Source organism: Sturnus vulgaris, chromosome Z, assembly GCF_052056855.1.
Source record: "Sturnus vulgaris isolate bStuVul1 chromosome Z, bStuVul1.hap1, whole genome shotgun sequence".
NCBI lineage: Eukaryota > Metazoa > Chordata > Aves > Passeriformes > Sturnidae > Sturnus > Sturnus vulgaris.
This window is the reverse complement of record NC_142283.1, coordinates 57,195,447-57,216,083: the sequence shown is the minus strand read 5'-3', so window position 1 is coordinate 57,216,083 and position 20,637 is coordinate 57,195,447. Positions and strand designations below refer to the sequence as shown.

The 20,637-nt window shown below is 39.4% G+C and overlaps 1 protein-coding gene across 10 annotated transcripts in view; it reads right to left on the bottom strand.

The window, feature by feature from the left end:
• ARHGEF28 (Rho guanine nucleotide exchange factor 28) overlaps window positions 1–20,637 on the bottom strand; it is a 118,926-nt gene that overhangs the window by 72,192 nt on the left and 26,097 nt on the right. For 9 of the 10 annotated variants that reach the window (XM_088157418.1, XM_088157420.1, XM_088157417.1 and 6 more), the window contains 5 exons: window positions 12,689–12,872; window positions 11,252–11,432; window positions 8,280–8,352; window positions 4,418–4,464; window positions 2,813–2,873 (listed from right to left, as the gene is read on the bottom strand). In XM_088157418.1, the coding sequence (XP_088013544.1) occupies window positions 2,813–2,873; window positions 4,418–4,464; window positions 8,280–8,352; window positions 11,252–11,432; window positions 12,689–12,872 (546 nt within the window). The remainder of the gene's footprint in view (window positions 1–2,812; window positions 2,874–4,417; window positions 4,465–8,279; window positions 8,353–11,251; window positions 11,433–12,688; window positions 12,873–20,637) is intronic. The other variant, XM_088157419.1, reaches the window with a different exon arrangement.

Here is a 20,637-nt window from a genome sequence, read left to right as displayed (position 1 = left end):
AAAACAGGGAGGAAAAGGAGTTGGTGCCTTTTTAGCATCCTACCAAACACTGATAGCACTTCTGCAAAGGCAATTCCCAAACTTTTTGGAGAAAGAGCCATAATTATCAACATGCTTGAAAGGGATGTCTGAGGAATAACATAGAGAGTAGGAACAGGAGAGCCTTTCCAATAGCCACTGCTACTTCAAAGGTCCCTTCCAATCAAAACCATTCCATGACAACACTGATTTTTGGTAGAGATTTCTAAAGCAAGAACCACACAGAAAAAGAAGTGAGAAACAGAAGTGGAGGACTTTGTACCCCCATTCAAAGAGCACATGCATTCTCACTCTTACAAGTCCTCTTTGATTTACACATCCGGCTACTAGTGAGATTCCAGAGTTTGCTTTTTCTATTCATTCTTTTTCATTCAATCCCCCTTAGCTGTTTCCCTCTCCCCCACTGACAACTATTTGAATTTCTCTTCTTATCCCCCACTGTGTGCTTCTCCTGCCAAAACCACTGCCATTTAACAGCACTGCCAAGCAAACATTTTTTTTTAGAATCGTTTAAAACAATTCAGGGTAAGAAAAACATGGTATTTAGCAATATGGTTAAATGAGTCAGGTTAGAACATATGCTGATTTTAACATTCAAATAAACCAGTAAACAAAGCTTTGGTCAACTTACAAATTTCTGGCTGTCACCAAATTCTATTTTCATACTTCTTCATCCCTTTCCACTTCCACTTTTTATTGCACACCCAACAGTCCTCTCATTCCCTTGCCTGCAACTCAACCCCATCAGATCTCATACACTGTGCTTGCTGGAGGCCTTTCAGACCGTGCTGAGGTCAATGGCAAAATCCCATTGGATGTGTATGTGATGAGTGTTTTGGCCAACTTGAGTGCACAAGCCAGAGATGGGCAAGGACAGCCCACAGTGTGGCCAGCAGCAAGCCCATGCTCCAGTGCTTACACAGGCAACCAAACTCTCAGTCACAGTGACTTCTAAAGCAAGTAGAACTGATTTCACTGCAGCTTTTCCATGAACAAGTCAACTTCTTCAACATGCTCTAAAGTAATTAAGATATAGGGGGCAACAGAAGGTTGGTTCTTTCTCACATAGGCATCACAATGAGGAATTTTTCTTAGTTTAACATAAGATGATCCTGTGCTCAGGACACACTTCACATACATACATGTTTGAACACATATATGTGTATCTACAAATATATGTGTGTATATACACATTAGTATTTTACTTTATATGCAAGTAAGATGCCTAATAAAAATTGTTTAAATTAAATTTTAAGCACCTAAAACTTGTCCAAATTATGCAAATTCACCATTCTTTTTACCCTCTTAGCTCCTCTAAAAATTCTGCACTACCACTCCTAACAGTACAAACCATGGCCAAAGTCACTTGTTCCTCCAAGAGGATGTGATGCAGCTGCCCAGTCAAGCATCAGAGAATGAGCAGGTCTGAAGCCAGAGGGCCTGGCTTCAGTTTCAGCTGTCTCAAGCAATGCTGTGTGAATGATGCCTTAGAAGGAAAAGGCATTTCAGGAGTAAGAAAAAGAAATATCAGCTATCATTTAAGGGCGGAGAGCTTCTGCTTTGTCAGCTTCTAAATTATGTTCTGTCCAGATGGTATAACTGGAACAAAGACTGGAGCAAAGGTGGCTTTCATACTAACAAACCATAATCACTTCCCAGTGACTCCACACACTCCTATACTGAGATACAGTCTAATACTTCGATCTTGCTTGAGAAAACAGATTTGAACACATGGGCAGTAATATCCCACATATCTTGCATTTTTGAGCAAGGCAAAGAGCAGTACAGTGTCCTATTCTCTAAAGCACTACAGTTAGAATGACTATGAATACTAAGGTTTTTGCTACTAGTCCCAATTCCCTTATGGAGCTCTCATATTCCCAGTGTGGGGCAGTGAGACAAACATCATTAAATAGTTGAAATATAGGTATTTGGTACAACAGCAACTAAAACAATCAATGACTAGATTCTGATTTAGTGAGAAGTAATAAAATGATCTGCCAGTTTCTTATCTTAGAACTGTTTCTGAGTTTACATCAGCTCATTTCCCTCTAACATATATCCCCTCTACGCACGCACATCTATCCCCTTTCTTCCTGCACAGACAAAGTGAATTTTCACTTTGCAGCACCAAAATCTGCATACAGAAAGCCTCCATTTTGGCTGCTCTTTCTGAACTCAGCAGTGGACCAGAGGCCAGTGATGTCAGATTGGCAGTCTCTGCATGGCACAGCAGTTCCCACTTGCAGAGCTTAGTTGATCATCATATTTTCCAACTTGCTGTGCTTGCCGTGAGCCCATGTTTGCATATTGCTCTTGTAGCTTTCCATAAGTCTTGGAAATACTTTTCCAGTGGAGTTTCAGTCTCTAAAGGTGCTGTCCAGCACAATTGGCTATATTCTCCTACCAGGCCCACAACTCACTGAGGCATTTAAACATTTCTACAGACTTCATTCCACCTTCAGTCACATATATAGCTTCAGTCACATATGATGGCTCTATCAGATAATATTTTCAAAGTTGTTGTTTCTACAACAGCTAGCACATTACTGAAAAGTCCTGGTATCACAATACTGTTGGTTACAACACCTATGTATGCTAGAGACAAAGGAGGTTCCCTCTCTCACATAGATACAACTGGCTGATCTTTCACCAAGTTACTCTGCAATGTCAATTACTTTCACCTCTTTTAAAGAAATTGCCTTCTGTGTAACTGACGTGACACTATCTATCAGTAGATTTTGGGAAGTCAAAATTTTTAATTCTTTCTTACCTATGCCCAGCAAGACACAATCTTCATTTTCTTTAGAAGGAACCCCAGAATCTTGGAAAGGCTAGAAACAGAAAAATATAGGTGTATCTCTGAAGACAACAGTTGTATTTATGCTCAGTTGCAAACTGTGCTATAGGCTTTCAGAATTCAGTTCAAACACTGTCAAGCAGCAGCCACTTTATTTTAGCCATTCCCATAAATGTAACTGATATGGCATGCTACTTCCATAGGTAAATGAACCCTAAGGACTCAAATCCTAGCCATAACCAAAGAAGAGACCAATCCATACCTTACTTCCTATGCAAACTTCAATTTTCAGCCTGTTTTCCTCTTCCAAAATTTAATGGTGCTCTGACTAGCCAATATAAAGTGCTCTGGAGAAAAGAGCTATATTTTCTAAGATTAGAAATATTTCTAATGCCTGAGCTGTTCACACCTGTAGAAATGTCACAGTTCAGTTCATTCAGGATAGAATCATTATAGCCTTTCTGCTAGATCAAAACGAGACCATCAGTATGGGAGCAGAATCTTTTCCCCTCAGCAAGACTCCTGAGCTCTGCCTCGTGTGTAAACACACATGTTCAACATAAACTCCAAAATGTGTGCATACTGTAGATTTAATTCCGAGATGTCACAGATTTCAATACTAATGTGTGACTTCCAAATAAATGGTCAATCTTCTACACAGCTGGCAATAAAATTTTTAAAAACCCAACCAACAAAACAAAAAAAGCTTTAAGAGGTCACCACATTTATAAAAATGACTTAATCTGTCAGCTCAGCAATATTCTACTACTTTCGAACCTTATTAAAAGAATCCAAAACAAAGAGTAGTCATTTTGCATTGATATAACTTTTACCAGATTTACCTTGTTTGACCAGATTTTGTTCCTCTCAATCTAAATTACTATTTTAGCTGCATACCCACTGAAATATTAATCAAGCTCCTGTTTTAAAAGGTGTTTAAGGAATACCAAGACAAAGATTTTCCAGTTTTGTAAACAAATACACATAAATAAAAAGCAGAATATAAGACTAGAGATCAAATACAACTAACAGAAATGCAGTTGTAATGGCACTTCTCATATATTTTGGTCTCTCCCAAAAGCTGTTTAGATACCTCCAAGTAGATGACAATGGGAACTTGCAGTATTTTTTTGCATCAGGCATTACTCCCATTAGTCCAGTTAAGGACTCACAGTTACCCACAAGGTCTCTCTCAGAGACTAACTCCTCAGATAAAATGAACCATGCTGTCTCAAGGATTAAACTTATGCTAGACATAAGTGTGGTGCTAAGCCCAAAACGGCAGCTGCAAGCTCCTTAAAGGCAATAAGCTTGACCATAAATACAAGAGATTTCTGGTCCAAAAGCAGAGCTTGCTTCTGCAACCCGGATTTCCAGCCCACAACTACATAACAGGTTCTTTCAAATAATAATCATCTACACAGATAACTACTCCTGCAGCATAGAAAGAGCAAGAAATGTTGCCTGGCAGGCTAGAATTTATTTCTGAGCTCTGGTAGGTGCTCAGATAGGCATGCAGAGGTGGCTGCTTCTCAGCCTAAATAAAGCTTAGCTATTTGTAAAAGGAGAAATCTGTACCTTCGTATCATCCTGGAACAACTCATCAGATGCCAAGCTCACAGGACCTGCAAGAGCAAAGATTGCTGTCTTTAATAACAAGGAAATTCAGTTTTGGTCTGCTTTGGTTTCTGCTGCTGGTCTGTCTCGTTTTTCAAATAGAAAAGGGGACACAAGAAGGCAGGCAGGCAGGCAAGCCAGAACAATGGACATGGACAGCCCATGCATCTCCCTGCAGCAGCAATCCCGTGGGCAGCATGCAAGCCGGGTGCACAACAAGTGCTATGTTATTGTCACAGTTGTGTTTGGGCTGATTAACCCTCACACACTCAGAAAATCAACAGTTCCAGGACTGTGCCTCACACCAGTGCCACAGAGCTTTTCTTCTGCAGACACATCATGCATTTTCTGAAATTAGACTTTGCATTTTTAACCCAAGAAGTAAAAATATCTTCACTTCTGTCATTCTTTTGTTTGTTTGTTTGTTTGGGTTTTGGTTTATATTTTCTTCCAAGGGATGTGGAGAAGGACAGAGCAATGCCAAAAAACCACCCAAAAAACCACCTCCCACACTTTTCAAGTTTTGCCCAAACACAGCCTGAAGGACTACTGTGAAACAGCAAAGAAGAGTAATTTGGATACAGGAATGTAAATGAACACAAACATCATTCATGCTTCTAGGAACGTTATTATTTAGCAAACATATTTTTAAATAAAATTAAACTGAAATTATATAGACAGAGTCATCATAGTAAATATGCTTTATCTTATACTGAATCTTCCAACTCTAGGCTCATATCTGTTCTCAGATACCTCTTCACTTCTCCAGCTTCAGCAAACAGTTAAACTAAGTATGCTCCAACAGTCAGCATAGGGTGCCTTGAGGTATATGCAGTTTGGGGACCTTTACTGGCATTGAACAAAGTATACACTCAAGCTTTTAAAAAAAGAGTTGCATCTTGAGAAAAACAATTCAAAGACAGCTGTCTGTTACCTAAATCACACAATCTTCAGCAAAAGAGAAACCCACCTGACCTACAGGTCTCTTGGACATGAGGTTCTGGTATGCAGTTATGGGCCCATTGCAGCCTGTTGTCCCAGACCTCAGCAGGGCCCCTGGACACTGGCAGGAGTTAGGACTGGGTCCATGCTGATCAGTACCATGATCATTCATTTATAATTAATCCACCTTCTTTAATTAACCTCCTGCACCACTCACATATGTATCTCCCCATGCATTCTAACACAGCCCAATCACAGAACACAAAATCCCTGGTGCTGTTAAACTAAACATTCCAGACACCACCCTTCAGGTAGTAGGAACAGACTATTTCTTCTGTAACTGGAAGTGCAGACATCTACTTTAAAGCTTCCATGAGAAGTTTTTTTTACAGTACTGACATGCACTTGGCATTGTTATTATTCAGTTTCACAATTCTCAGAAATAAAAAGCCATCTTCTCTAGATTATACATACTGTAGCAACAATTGGCTTATATTCCAGGTAACAGTATTCAGTCAACTCATGGGCATGGAATTTCAAAGTCAGAAAAGAGAAAAAAACTATAAAACTAGCCAAAATACCACCTATTTCACTTTTTGTTCTGCATCCTGTTGGGATAATGTATCACTCCATATATGTGAATTTAAGTTGCTACAGGAGATCGAGCCTGCAGCATCACCTTACACTGCCCCACTGCTTTCATATGATGGCATTTCACGGGAGGCAACACACGGCTTATCAACCTCTCGTTAACATCTCGGGGCTTCTGATAACATTGGGCTTTAAAGGTCTGTTCATCTTGACTTTAGAAGTGGGTAGCTACTACTTCTTAGAGTGGCAGCAGTTTTAAAATCTGAGGGGGATACTTTCATGACATGAGTGTGCCAAAATAAAGTCCTGAACTTAGCAGCCACTTTATAAAGGAGTTCAGTGCATGCAACTCAGAATGCAGTAAAAAACACAATCATTTCATATAATTTTTGCTTCCAGCAGCAACAACTTTAACTCAGTCTCTAACAAAATGCTTTTGATCTCCTGAATGCTGACAAATGGAAATTGTAAGACAAGCCACTAGTCACCAGTAACCACTATTCATTGATTTGTCATTTTTTTGACTTGTTAGAAAAAAGTCTTCCTTACAGGAAAATGGTAACCAATTAAATATTGAAATATAAAAAACGAAAAAGCTTTGTTGCCCAACACTGTACAAACAGTAGTCACAGACTTCTCATGTCTACAAGTAGATATCACAGAGCATAAAACATGCAAGTATGTTTACTACAATCTGTTTCTGTTGGTCCTGAATACTTACAAAACGTGACATACTCTTCCAGGTGTTGAAATGAAATTATTTTTTAATAAAAAAACGGGTGCAAAGTAACTCTGATGCATGAAGGCACAAAAGTGTACAACTTCCATTGAAAACACAAATAGCTAGGTGTACCTATGCCAAATATCTCTGCTGCTTATCAGAAGCCAAAATGAGAATAGATGTCTTGAACTGGAGACTCTCTCACTCTCTCTCTGGGCTATGAATACTCATTGATGTTTGCATTCTGCTTGTGCAAGCCAGACCAAGTTAAAACTGCTTTTTGTGAAAAATATCAAAGTAATCATCATCAACAAGTCGCACTGGCCAAGTGCCTGCCACATGTAGTGTGCCAATGAAGGCTATTCACTTTCTATCCCCAAGAAGCAGCATAAAGATCACCCTAATCAGAGTACAGCACTCAGGTGAACACCCAGAGTAAATGCATTTTCACACTATGTCACAAGGTCATTCACAAACCCCGTATAATAAATTCTCATTTGCACTTACAGTAACAGATGTATAGCTTGTAACTGCTAACAACTGCTTATTATTTCTCCCAAAATTTAGCTTCTAATGACAGAACACTTGTTGTCTGAAGACCAGCAGAAAAGCTGTGTATAAAACTGTTTTATCAACACTAGCAATGGCAGTATACACATTTAAATACATCACTGCGTCCCTATTTTACCCATTCACTTGAATTTACTAGCTGATGTCGCCTGAACTAGTCCCCATCCTTTTCCTGCTTCTGGTCCTGGTCCAGCAGTTCATGCTGCCCTCAAGTAAGGCTGTCTCCAGCAGACACTGAAGAGCATGACCGAGCCTCTCACAGGGCTCTCAGTTTTCATCCAAACACACAATGCCAGCCTCAGAAGCAAATGGACAATTGATATAAACTTTTAATTCATTCCTAGGAATCACATATAAGTCCCCAAGCCTCATATTTCTGATGCTGAAGAATGATCATTTTTTTGTGATTTTCTCTTCAGCTCTGAGACACACTTACTCTGAGGTACACAGGGAGGTATTTTGGTAATGAAAGAGCATTCTCATCCAAAGCACAATCCCACAATCATTGCAGACGTAAACTGCTCACCAAAATAGTGAACGTCTAATAGAAACAAATGAGGATTTTGCCACATTAAGAAGTCTTGGCTGGATCCCAAAACTATCCATACAAATAATTACTGTGCTCCTATCGTTATTAACTCATTAGGTTTTACCGGAATTTGAAGGAGTTCGTTTAGTTAAACACTGCCCTCTCCTGGAACCACCTGGCATTTTTCTAGCTCTTAAAATGGAAGCAGTAAAGGCTTTTCCAGTCACTATAAACGTCGTAATATTTTGTGAATAGTTTCAGTCTGACATTGGAAAAAGGACGCTCTGTAAGGAGCATCATGATCTACAAAACTCTTGTAATGTATGACTTACCTATTCCACTGCTCTCTACCAACAGTTCTCTAAAACCAAATGAAACATGATCTTTCTGAATGAGTACACAGTGTACAAATCTGTGCCAACTTTCTAGAGCTTTGAAAGATTTCACATTATGGAATAAAAAAACTGTACCTTCTACAGAGCGTGTTGTACTGCAGGGCATTTTTGGACCTTCCACCGTCTCAACTTCATTTGAATTAATACTCTATTAAAAAAAAAGTCAGAATTACAGTAACTGTATTTGATGCCCATGACATTTATCTGAAAACTCAAGAACAATACTGAACACTAGCAAACACTTATGTTATAAGCAATATTAAAATGACTGAGAGAGATTCCACAAGAAATATTTTACTGGCTACCTTCCAGAGGAAACTGACAGCAATCCCTCAAGAGGGAAACAAGTAAAATATTTTTAACTACAGAGAGAAATCACCTCCTGCTTACAATACACAAAAGATCTAAAGGAACAGATTTACCATTTGCACTTCACTGCTTACAACCTTCACTGTGAGAAAGGCAGCAGAGCAACTTTGCACAACAGCTCTGTTCAGAAGTCTATTTTATGTTAAAAGCATCCCTGTAAAGCAAGCAATTTTGATGAATAGGTAATACAAAGGGAATAAACTAGGACTAAACACTAAGTACCTGATAAACATAGTCTGGAACCAGGAAACACTCCCCATGTTTGTGGTCCTGGCCAGCCTGTTCACTTGCTCAGATACACACCAACTATATCACTCCTACTCAAAAGGAAGAGGGGGCTAGAATACAGTCTCCTATTTTAGAAATTACTCTCTCAGAAGTGAAAAACAAAGTGGGAGGAAGAAAGAATAGATTCTTCTGTGTGCTTTCATCCACTATTCTACTTGCTTCTAGTCTTTCCCTCTAGTAGACTGCCTATGTATTTGCCAACTACCAAGAGCTGCAATCAGGGAAAAGACATGGTAACTTGAACAGGAAAGAAAAAGGCAGGGATAACCCTGGGCTGAATACTGCAGCCAAACTAATTTGAAAGCCATGAAGCCTGACAGCCTCGTGGATCACCTTCTCCTGCTGTCTAGGTCTCCACTGGCAGGCACCACTACCACACAGCAATCTCTGCCCCAAGAAGGTCACAGAGAATTTAAGCAATACCACATTCTTTCTCAGCAATTTGAGGTATCTCTCCCACCTGTGTTGCCTAGCGTGGCCAGAAAACCTGTGAGTTTCCACTTTTTTAAATGTTTATTGAAGGCATGGCTCACATGCAAGTGACTTTAGCTTACTGACAACATGTTTTAACTTTTCCATTACCTTGTTAGGCTTCTAAGGAATACAACAGGAACTGAAAAACTGACACAGCAGAGAGTGAAGAATATACTTCAGAAAGATTATGCTTTTCTTGCATGAATAGATGTGCTGCTGCGTGAGGCAATCATTTCACATAAATCCACAAATCCAACACTACATGCCACCATAACTGAGACAAAGCTTCCTTTCTTCAGTTCATGACTTTCTGACTCAAGTATAAAGCAGCAATGTGGTCATTTATACAGTCTCAAGACACCAGATGTTCAGCCTTAGTCTGCTGTAGATAAAATGAATACTCCAGGACAGTGAATTCTACCTCTATTTTAAAAAGACTATGTACTCTGAAATCTCTAATACCTAACAAAAATTCCTAGTTGTCTCCCAGTATTCTGGATACAACTGAAGAGCTCAAAATTCTTGTTCACAACAGAAGGAAAATTAATTTTACATTTCCTTTTGGACATAATACATAGTCTAGAAACAACAGCTTTTGTATAAGAAATTAACTAAATAAACCATGTGATCTTCCCAATTATTCTGGTCTATTTCTGCTTGACTGAAAGTGCTGCAGCACTGATGCTGAACAGGAGGGGAATAAGGTCCCCACAACAGAACCTAGACTGCTGCAACTAGAGGAATGGCAAAAGGGGAACCCACAAACCCAGGGCAGTAGGCTTTTTCCTGAAAATACCAAATGCAGAATTTTGCAGCCTTTCAGAGTCTTTGTCTTTGAGAACACCTACCATGCCACACTTTCTTTTTCCATTTCAAAGACTGAATGAAAAACAAAGACTTTGTGAGTGCAAGAAAAAGCCAATCGTATAAATAACAATGCATTCCTGATTATAGTCTTGGTTTTCCTTTTGAGTTCATTATCGTCTCAGTGTAAAAGCCACACAAAAATTGCAGGGATTCTGCAAGTTACAGATAGTAACTTTTTCTATTGAAACAAATCAAAATCTCAACAATATAGTTACATTACATTATACATAAGAACTATGCAGTATGCCACACCTTAAGTTTCTATATTAAACCTAACATATAAATAATTTCCTAAGTTAAAAATGCAGCAAGCAATATAGGTAATGCAAGGAAAATCAATGCTCAAATGATGAAACCTGAAGCTAAGAATGGAAAAGAAAAGCTGAATTTCAAGACCAGGAAAAAGTCAACTTTTAGTATATTTTCAGTGTATTTTTCACTAGTTTTATATATATTGTGCAGTCTCAATCTAAAAACGCAGGTAAACGCCTGCATTGCTGTTAAAGAACTTATACATTCAAACATTGTCTTTATTTTATTGAATCAAGAGATGTCATGAAGGATATGCCAACAGTGCTTCAGATATTTTACATTAAAATAAGAAAAACTAAACTAAACTCTGTAGAAAAAAATCTGTACTCTGTATTTCTGCTGTAAATAATAGACCTGGGTTCGCTCTTGATAAAGGCTTCCAGGCATTACACTACCAGAAGAATTGAACTAAGTTAAATATTTCAAAGTACAAACATGAATACAATGGCAATGCAATTGAAGACACAGAGATTTCAGAGAAATATACTCCCTTTAGAGTCCACCATGACTGAAAAACAACTTAGGAGGCAAAAGAGGCTTTGACAAAGTTCCCAACACCTCTAATGCTCAAGCTCAGACATACAATATGCTACACATACTCAAAGTAGAAACCACAGTAATCATGAATTCATGCTGGTGATCCGTGACACTGCAGCTTAAATTAAAAGGCTACTTAAGGAAAACAAACCCAACCTGAAAAGCCTACAGCTGGAAATTATGAAGAAAATCTGTGGTACCTGATAAAGAAGAGGTTTGTCCCAGAAGTATTTTCTGAAGAGCTTAATGTCTGACTCCAGCAAGTGCTGTGCAGTGTGGCTGAATGTCAGCGTCAGAGCTCCAGATGAATGAACAAATTGTATGCAGGCACCCTCGCTGATCTCTGCTCTTGAAATGTCAAGTGACTGACTGCCCTGGAAGCTGAAATGACACACTCTTTGAGCCAAAGCAGATGCTCTCTGCACAGGTAGAATGAAAGCACGGTCACAGTGACCTGCAGAGTTCCTGCTCGCCTTCAGCACCTGTCAGGAACGCAAAGCACCCACTGCAAAAACCAGGGGCAGAAACCCACTGAAAATACAGCTGGGCAAACAAACAAGTACCAGTGACTCTTTTCAGCCTTAAGAACACAAAGCTACTTCTAGCTATCAACTGGGAAATAACAATGTTAGCTCCAGACAGTTACTCACTACTAAAAGAAGCCAGAATGAGCAAGCTGTGACAATAACTATTTCTCCTTATTGCTGTAAATGAGCAACAGTACCTTTTCCTGTCAATGTTGCCATATATAGCAGTAGGACACAACTGGCAGCTAGCAGATTTGTTATCCCACAAGAGTGAAAAACAGAATGTATCTCAGGGGAATACAGTATTGTTTGGATATAACAAACAAATGAGACAGTCATAACATAATGTACTGTACCCATGTTGTATTTTTTTTTAAAGCTGAAGTACGGATAAACTACAGGCTGCATGGAGCCAGAACTGAAAGAGTCACATACCAAAATTAAAATGTAGCCCAATTCTTGCGTATTTCTATTTGCAAAGAAAAGTCAAGACTAAGAAGGGGTGTCTGGTGCTTACCATTTGGTATCCCAAGGCACATACATACATACACCCCATGCAGCTCCTCAGGACTGTCCAGACAGCTGAAAGGTGCCAGAAAGCACTTGCCCTTTAAGTCATTTGTCAGTGTGGCAGCTCTCCAGCAAAACAGTCATATCTACAGCACTGTCTTTGTTGCTGGTCCTCCTTTATTTGTTTGTTCAAACTTCAGCTTTATAGGAGTCACAAAGTGCTGAGATTTTGTGCAAACTAAATCTTGTATGGTTCTGTTTATACATAAATATTTCTTTATCTATACTTTTAAGGAATGTCTTTACTTATTTTTAGTGTGTCAGGATTCAGCTGATATAGTGCTGGGAGAGGTACTAGATAGTCAGCTAATCCTCGATCATTTAGCTGACTATTAATTGACTTCAAATGTAATGAAGGACACAAATAATAAACTCCCTTCAATCGTAAATGCAAATTTGCCATTTAGAATTATAATACTGGCAAAAAGCAGCAGAAGTCAGCACAAAACAAGCAGCTCTCTCCAGATGCACAACAGTACTTCCCACATTCCTTTAATGAGAAGACATTTCCATAGAAAAAGACCAAACCATTATACTCACTTTGTAAAGATCTCAACAAGTTTGGAGTGCCCATTTTGTAAAGCCAAATCTAACGGTGTTGCTCCATCCTCATTAGGTAATGCTAATGCTGATGACCCTCCAGGCTGGGCTGCCAAGAACAGGGAAAGTTTAACCAAGCCCAACTTCATCACAAGGTGGAGAAGAGTTTCTTTTTGTTCAGGCTCTTAAAAAAACACAGCAAGCAGATTAAAATCATCAGTAGCAAACCCCAGCATCTTACTTGCTAGTAAGCATCAAAAGACACTTATTATCATCTGCAGAAATAACACAGCTCAAGTTCGGACCTGTAAAATTCTTCTGGCAGAAGACTTTTGGTCTTTCACTGAAAATAGCAGTTACATACTTAATTGCATATGCAGAGCTAAAGGATATCTAATCTCTTCCATCAAAGAAAATAGAATTAGATAATCTTATTATTTCTCTCATTCTCTGTATGTAATATAGCATTCAGAACCAGTAAATGTCCCAATGGAGAAGATAGTTAAAAAGCACTTTTCCTGAAATTTGACTTGCCTCAGCAAGAGAAAACATCCAGCAGCCAAGCCAAGTATCTAAACTAAAAAATGAATAAAAGAGAAAAAAAAGGGATATGATTTCTCAAGGCAGGCTGCTTATCAGGACAGTAAGAGATCCATATAAGCTATAAGCTTATAAGCTATGAAATAACACACACATGTAAAATATGCTGCATAATTCCTGCTTCTCTATTCTCAAAAGTTGACCTCCCATGCTAATCCTTCCTCTCCTCTCCCCTTTCTTGCACATAATCATCGAGTTCAATGGGATGAAGTTTAAAATAAAAGAGTACACAACGATGGCTTAGTCACTAGATGCTGAATCATCATTCACACCATTCCCTGGCCTGTCTTCAAGGAAGGATCTTTCTGCCTGAATACATATATTCTCAAACAAAACGTCTCTGAAATTTAAAGGTAATAAATAAAATATTCTCAAGTGCCACTCAACCAGTTTCTGACACTGATATTTCAGTACAAAATTAAACATAAGGGTTCTTCCATGAGGGTCAAGTATTTAGGGACCATTGTTCTACAGATTTCAGAGCAATCAGCTAAAATATGTTAGGTTTCTAGTGATTTAAGAAATGTCATGAAATTTCCATTTCTTTCCCTTCACAGCTTCCTTTTACATAATGGAAGTAGTTACAGTAATTTACATTACTACTGTCGTATCTTAGCTGAGTACATACTCTCTGAACATTTTAACAGGAGAGTTGCCTTCTATGAAGCTGAATGTCTTCTCTGGGGGCAACGGGGGAAAAGTCATTAGCCTCTTTTGAAAATATTGGACTTAGAGTGTTATTATATTCCAAAAAATTCTTTATCTCCACATCTCATAGAGTCAGAATGGCAAGGAACTTAAGGAACTTTCCCTGCCACCAGATAGAGAAAATCACTGTAGGATCTCCATTGGTGATACAGTTTCTGATCTGAGTATTTGGTATTGAGTATTTAGTGGCAGCCCATCCAGACTTTTTACCTTTCCATTTCAAGTGGAATCAAAATTTCCAGACAGTCAAATCCCAGAAAAAAACACACCATGCTTCCTTCAATAAATGAAAGAAATTCCAGGCATCAGAGTAAAAGGGAGCTTCAGAACATAGACTCTGGCACTGTAACAGCCAGCACACCTGTCTGAAAACTATTTCTCATTGCAGTTCCAACAAAAGTAGACACATTAACAAGATATAAGGAGAATTCTTTAAACGAGAATATCACTAAACATTTACATGTTAAATATTTGTGGAACACACATATAAAATGTCACGCCATTATTTTTAAAAAAATCATGTTCAAACTTCATCTGTGATCAGCCAACATGTGACCTGGTGCATTAGCTGCCTGTGCAACAATTTTCTCCACACATTTCGATCTTTAAATATTTTTCTTGGCCTTCCCATTTCAGATTATAGGAAAATATACGTCCATCTAGGCACAGAATCTGCTGTCACATCCAAGGCCACATGGGTGTCTTTTTCCTCCAATGTCTACAAAGTATTTCTAATTTCAGTCTTTGGAAACGAAGATCATTGCTATATTTTAGTTACCAACAATAATGTGAACTATAGTGTTAACATCTATGAAAGGAGATAGCACGTATGTTTCAAAGTTTGCAAGCACGCTCAACCTTTATGCCACTGAATTCAACTCAAGCATTTGCAGACCGCTTTGCTATATGGAACCATAAGCAACACTGAACCACAGAAAGGCCTGGATAGGAAGGAAACTTCAAAGACCACCTAGTCCAAAGAGCCTGCCATGGACAGGGACAGCTTCTGCTAGAGGAGGTTTCTCAAAGCGCCATCTAACCTGGTCTTGAACAACTCAGCCCAGAAGATCTGACTGAAACTCACAGTTTCAAAGTCCAATCAAACATTACTCATCAAACACCTTGGGCTGCCTGGATCTGAGACCTTCTTCTATGGAGGGACATCTAAATAAGCAGGGTTAAGGCTTCCCAAAATCTGTGGCTGATGTGCAACTTCAAAAAAAGACCTCAGTACAACTTGCCCCTCAGCCTGATGCAATTGAACACACAGCTTCAAATTTCCTCTGATCACCTGATGGAAGCACACCCTGTTCCCTCCATTGCAGTGTAATTGAAAATAGGGCATGATGCAGAGGGAAATCCAGGGGATGCAGGGCAGAAGACCAAGAAAACAGCAGACTGACTACAATGCAACAATCAGCTAGGAGATGTCTCTGCTGTTTAGACATGGATGCCTTTTTCATTATACTGTCATCAGAACTGAAAAACAGTGCTCAAAGCCCAGATCTCTCCCCTGCTCGGAGAATGACCTGACACAGTATGAAAATGTGCCCCAGTATCTTCCCTTTCCCTAGCTGTATCTCTGAATAGAGATTGGTAACATCATCTGTGTTTTGCATGGACACCACCAGCCCCAGTGCTATTTCTGTACTTCAGCAGACTCAAGGCTGTGCCACCTGTGTGGACCCCACCAGAGTACCTTGTCTGGATGGTTGGTATGTATAGCAGGGAGTTCAAGTTTAAATACCTAGGAAATTATGTGGTCCAAAATCTAGACTCTGAACAAACGTTACGCATTCACAGGAAAAAAAAAGAGCTTTCAGAATTGCTCCTTGATCTGGAATACTGAAACCTGCTAAAGTCCCAGTTTAGACATCAAGCTATGTTCTTCAGATGCTTCCAACTAGACCAGAGTATAGTACACTACAGTGTTACTAAGAAGACAGCAGACAAACTAATCTAATTAAAACACATACAAATACATCAATCAATATTAAGCATGTTAAATATCTGTAGATGCAACCCCAATCCTCAGACTAAATGCATTGAAACCAAAAAGCAAGCTTTTCTCTAAACATTGCCCTGTGGCCACTGAGTTTCAATGTATAGTGTAACAATGCAAAAAAAAAGCCAGATAAGCTTGCTCTGAGGATGATAAGATTAGGACTTGCCCACTCAACAAAAAGGGAGCCCTTAGGAAGCCCTCTCCCTGATGAGGAATAGTCTCTCTGCTCCAACACTGCAGCAAATAAAGTTACTCTTCGGGCAGCCAAATCTTACAAACAATGGAGTATGAAAACGTCTGCTGCAAAAAAAGGAGTTTTAAAAATAAAAGTAATTAATCTCTGTCGTCTGAAACCACCATCTAAAACAATAACTTCTACTATCTCACCACAAATAGTCCAGTAACTGATCTTTATCTGCCAAACCTAACAACCTCCATCTAATCTTGTGCTAAATTTGTTCATGGCCAGCTTGAATTCACATGGTAGCTGAACAACCCAGCAGGTTCACTGTCTGCTTTCAGCCCTGATGCATTTAGAAACAGTACTCACATTCCTCCCCATCCTTTACCTCTCTAGATGATGTGTTTGCTGGGCTCCTCTCTTACTAATCCCACATGGCTTGCCAAGGAGTGAACAGAAACTGACGACATAAAACAATTACTAACACCTTCATGACAGTAAAATGCAAAATTTGAACTGTCTGCTCTGCAGGACAAATGGAAAGGTGAGTATGCTCTTCAGTACAAGGATTTTTCACACAAGGACAGTGTAGTACTGGGACAGGTAGCCCAGAGAGGTTACAGACTGTCTGTCCTTGGAGGTGTTCAAAACCTGATCCTTAGCAACCTGATACAATTCCCAAGTTAGTCCTGCTCCAAGGGTAAGGTAGGACCAGGTTACCTCCAGGGACACTTACATCCAAAATCTGCTGTTATTCTATTCCAGAATCAGCAATACCAGAACAGAACAAAACAAAAACAAAAACAAAACAAAACAAAACAAACAAAAAAACCCCAAACAAAAACAACAAAGATGACTGATAATAAGCTTTTTAAACAGACCTGCCTACAAAAAAGAATTTACATTAGAAGATGGTAAAGTTCTGAAACAACAGCAATTCTTTCCCTTAAGGACAATTTACAGTTTCAGTTCTCTTCTTTTACGACCTTCTTTTATATACTTCCTCACCATGGCAGAACAAAGGGCAATTTCCTATGCTTTCCACTTTATTTTCCCATTCCCTTGAGGAAGAATTCAAGTATGGCATAAAGTCAGGGAGGGGGGAACCACAAAGAAAACACAACAGAAAGAAAACTATCCAGAAATAAACATACATACACACACATACATACACACCCCTCCTCATATTGTGGAAAAAAAAACAAAATAATTCAACTGCATTCTGTAGCAAGTTGAAATAAAATAAGGAAAAAAAGGGAAACACAAGGCTGCATGAACATATTCATATTTAAATGGTATAAAATACCATTTAATGAAAATTGTATAAAATGCCATTTTCCATCAATGTATAAACACATCAATGCACAAAACAGCTCCTATGATTTGAAGGACACACTGCTGGGTGATTCAGACAGGGTCAGCTATTGCAAGGCAGGTGGTGCTGTAAATGATACACACTATCAAGACTTTGTTTTGCATTGCATCTCAGTTCTCCAGCCAAAACCTTCTGTTTGGATTACACAGAGCTGAGCCAAACAGTCTGTTTTAAACATTAAAAATATCCTTTTGTTCTTCCTTGCACCTGAATCCCTGCCTATGTCCAAAAAAACAAACTAAAACCAAATATTTCTCTCTGACAGATATGACTAAGCCCTTTCTGGGCTCTGAATCTCATACATTTCCTGGAAGGAGACTAAAAACCTCAAGACTGAAAAGCAGGGGGAAACATCAAAACTGGCTGACAAATTCAATTTTTTCCTGGCTTCATACTTTTATACGTTACTGCTAATTTTTTTCATTTCTCCATTAGGAATGAGATTATTTATAAAGCTGTCTTCAGCGCACTCCACTGCTGCAAAAACCCACACCAGTGGTTTTCTGAAGGGACATCAGGCTGCAATGTATGGAGTCAGGTATGTGACAGACCGTCTGAGAGCATACCCACATGAACCAAGTCCCAGAGGCTGGCATCAATCTTACAGAAGAAAAGATGAGAGAAGGTAAAGGTCCATGGCAAAGGGGGTCTTGACCCAGCAGTTTTAGCAGCAGGAGGGTTAGAAAAGGCTCCCATCCACCAGCCCCATGCATCACAGTGCCACACCTACACCTCAGGTGAAGTTCCAGCTGGCTCTACTGATAGGGTGTCCCCCCAGCTATGATGCAAAACACCACAGGAGATGGTGTCTGTTCCGGGAGAGATATTCCCCATCCTTTAGTGCTGCAGCCAAAAACTCCTTCGAGGTGTCTGGTGTAAGACACTTGTTTATTGAGCACCACCCAAGTGCACCATACCAGCCAGGACACCCTTTCAGCCAGGAGAAGAGCAGGGCTCTCCAGCCCAGTGCTGATTGAAGGCAGAGATCTGGGTCTCACCACAGCTTTGTACCTGATCTCTTCAGCAGCAGAGCGGCTCCAGAGCCCCACTACTTTCATACTGCCTTCAATAGGAAACCTCATCTCCTGCATCTCTCACAGTACTCACTCTCCTGTCACTCTGCATATCTCCAAGTGCTCAGTGCTTTTCCCAAAAAGCCCCTTCATGGTCAAAGGGATCTTAAATGCCTCCTCTCTGCCATTATTACCAATGACCAGGAGATGAGAATCATACACTTGCTGGAAACCTATAGCTTGAAGCATGCTTGACAATATCTTGCCCCATGCAAGGTTTCTGTGTCAGCAGTAGGCTATAGAAGACACTCACCTGCTTCACGATGCAGAGGCTAGCATCCTCCTCCCTCTGCCAGGCACATAAACTCCTACTGGGCCAAAGATTTATCTGTTTCTCTAACTCCCTGAATTCTCTGACCAAAATACAATTACCTCTCGTCACTAATCTCACCAGACCTAGGCACACTTATCCACTGTTCCCAGTGTTTTTCTAATTCTGTGAAGGTGAACAGGAACTTTGCACTCCTCTCCACTTCCTTCCACAGGAAAAAAAGTAATCTAAAATTCCAGCTGAAGACATAGACAAAATTTTCTTTAATTTACATCAAAACCCTGACATGCATCAGCCAGGATTAGGCTTGTGCACTTTAGAAGGAATGCGTATAAAACCAAGTGAAAAGAGTAACGTTGATTAAAAAGAAAACAGTAGGGTGAGGGCTATAAAGTAAAAAATGACACAGAAAATGGAAAAGTGTCTCCCTATGGCAGATTATAAACCAGCATGGTTTGGTAGCTCAGTTCATTCCACAAGATCTATCCCTAGAAAACAATTACAATGCATTTATGAAATAAAATGGAAAATCTCCTTGTTCACGAAAGGGAACTGAACACTGTTTTCTTCTCTATGATCCACAATTAGTTTTCTTAATTCAGGCTGTAACATTATTACTTCTATTATTAGAAAAAACCTAAAAGAGCAGTCTTCCTCTTGAAAGTAACTGTAAATGCTGGCAAAGCTGGCAGCAACTGTTCTTCTTTGTTTACCAGCACAGTTAAGTAACCCAGACAACATGAACTCACTCTCTTGGCAGCATCCCTAAAATAACCAAAAACCGAGATGCCCGCAGCCTCTTATCCATAAAGTGCACTGCTTGCAAAGTGCCCTCCTGGTGCTCCCATTCGCCAGCTGAGAAATGCAAACTTGTGTGCTTCAAGAATAAAAAAGCTGCAGGGAAGATGCTGAACCTATGTCTGATGGTTCTTGGGACTGCCTGTACTGGAAGGCTGCCATAACCTGATGGTGTTAGAAACAGAGTTGTTTGAAGCATTTTTCTCATTCAGATTAATTTCTTCTTTCTCTCTTTTTGTCTTTTTTTAGTCTTTCTTTCCTCCCCTCCTTCTTGGCATCGTTACCTTTTTGTTTTCTTTTTTTGGTTGTTTTCTTTTTTTATTATTATTTTTTAGGTAAATAAAAATACTGGGGGAAAATCCTCTTTTTTTTCCTGGCAGCACTAACAATTTATTGAACAATCCAGTTCAGAAGAAAAATACTCTTTATCAAGGTGCAACAAACAAGAAAATCAGATTCTCCCTCTCCCTCCTCCCTACCCCTCCTTCCCCTTTCCTGAAACCCACCAACGAATAAATCTCTAAGCATAGTACCTATATTGAGTCCCCAGTTTTCTCTAGCAGCAAGGTGCTGATCTCAACATGTGACCACTCTGTGGGGATGAGTAGCTCCTGTCACAGCTGTCACACAGGCATCTATTACAAGTGATGATTACCAAAAGGGTCATGCTTTCTTGTTTCTTTTGTGGAACTTCCTATAATGTGGCAAATAACTCCTGACCTGTGCAACTACACTAAATTCCTGAATTATTTGCAATGGCCCCTAGACAATCTCTTGGCTCTCTTTAACCAATCCTTCTTATACCTTATAAAGGGAATACAAACATTTTTCCTGAATACCAAAACTCCTGTGAAGTTTTCTTGATAGAAGAAGTGCATTCTTCTATCTTTCCATCAACTCTTATATTTCTAAATCCTCATAAAAATGAATGAGGTCAA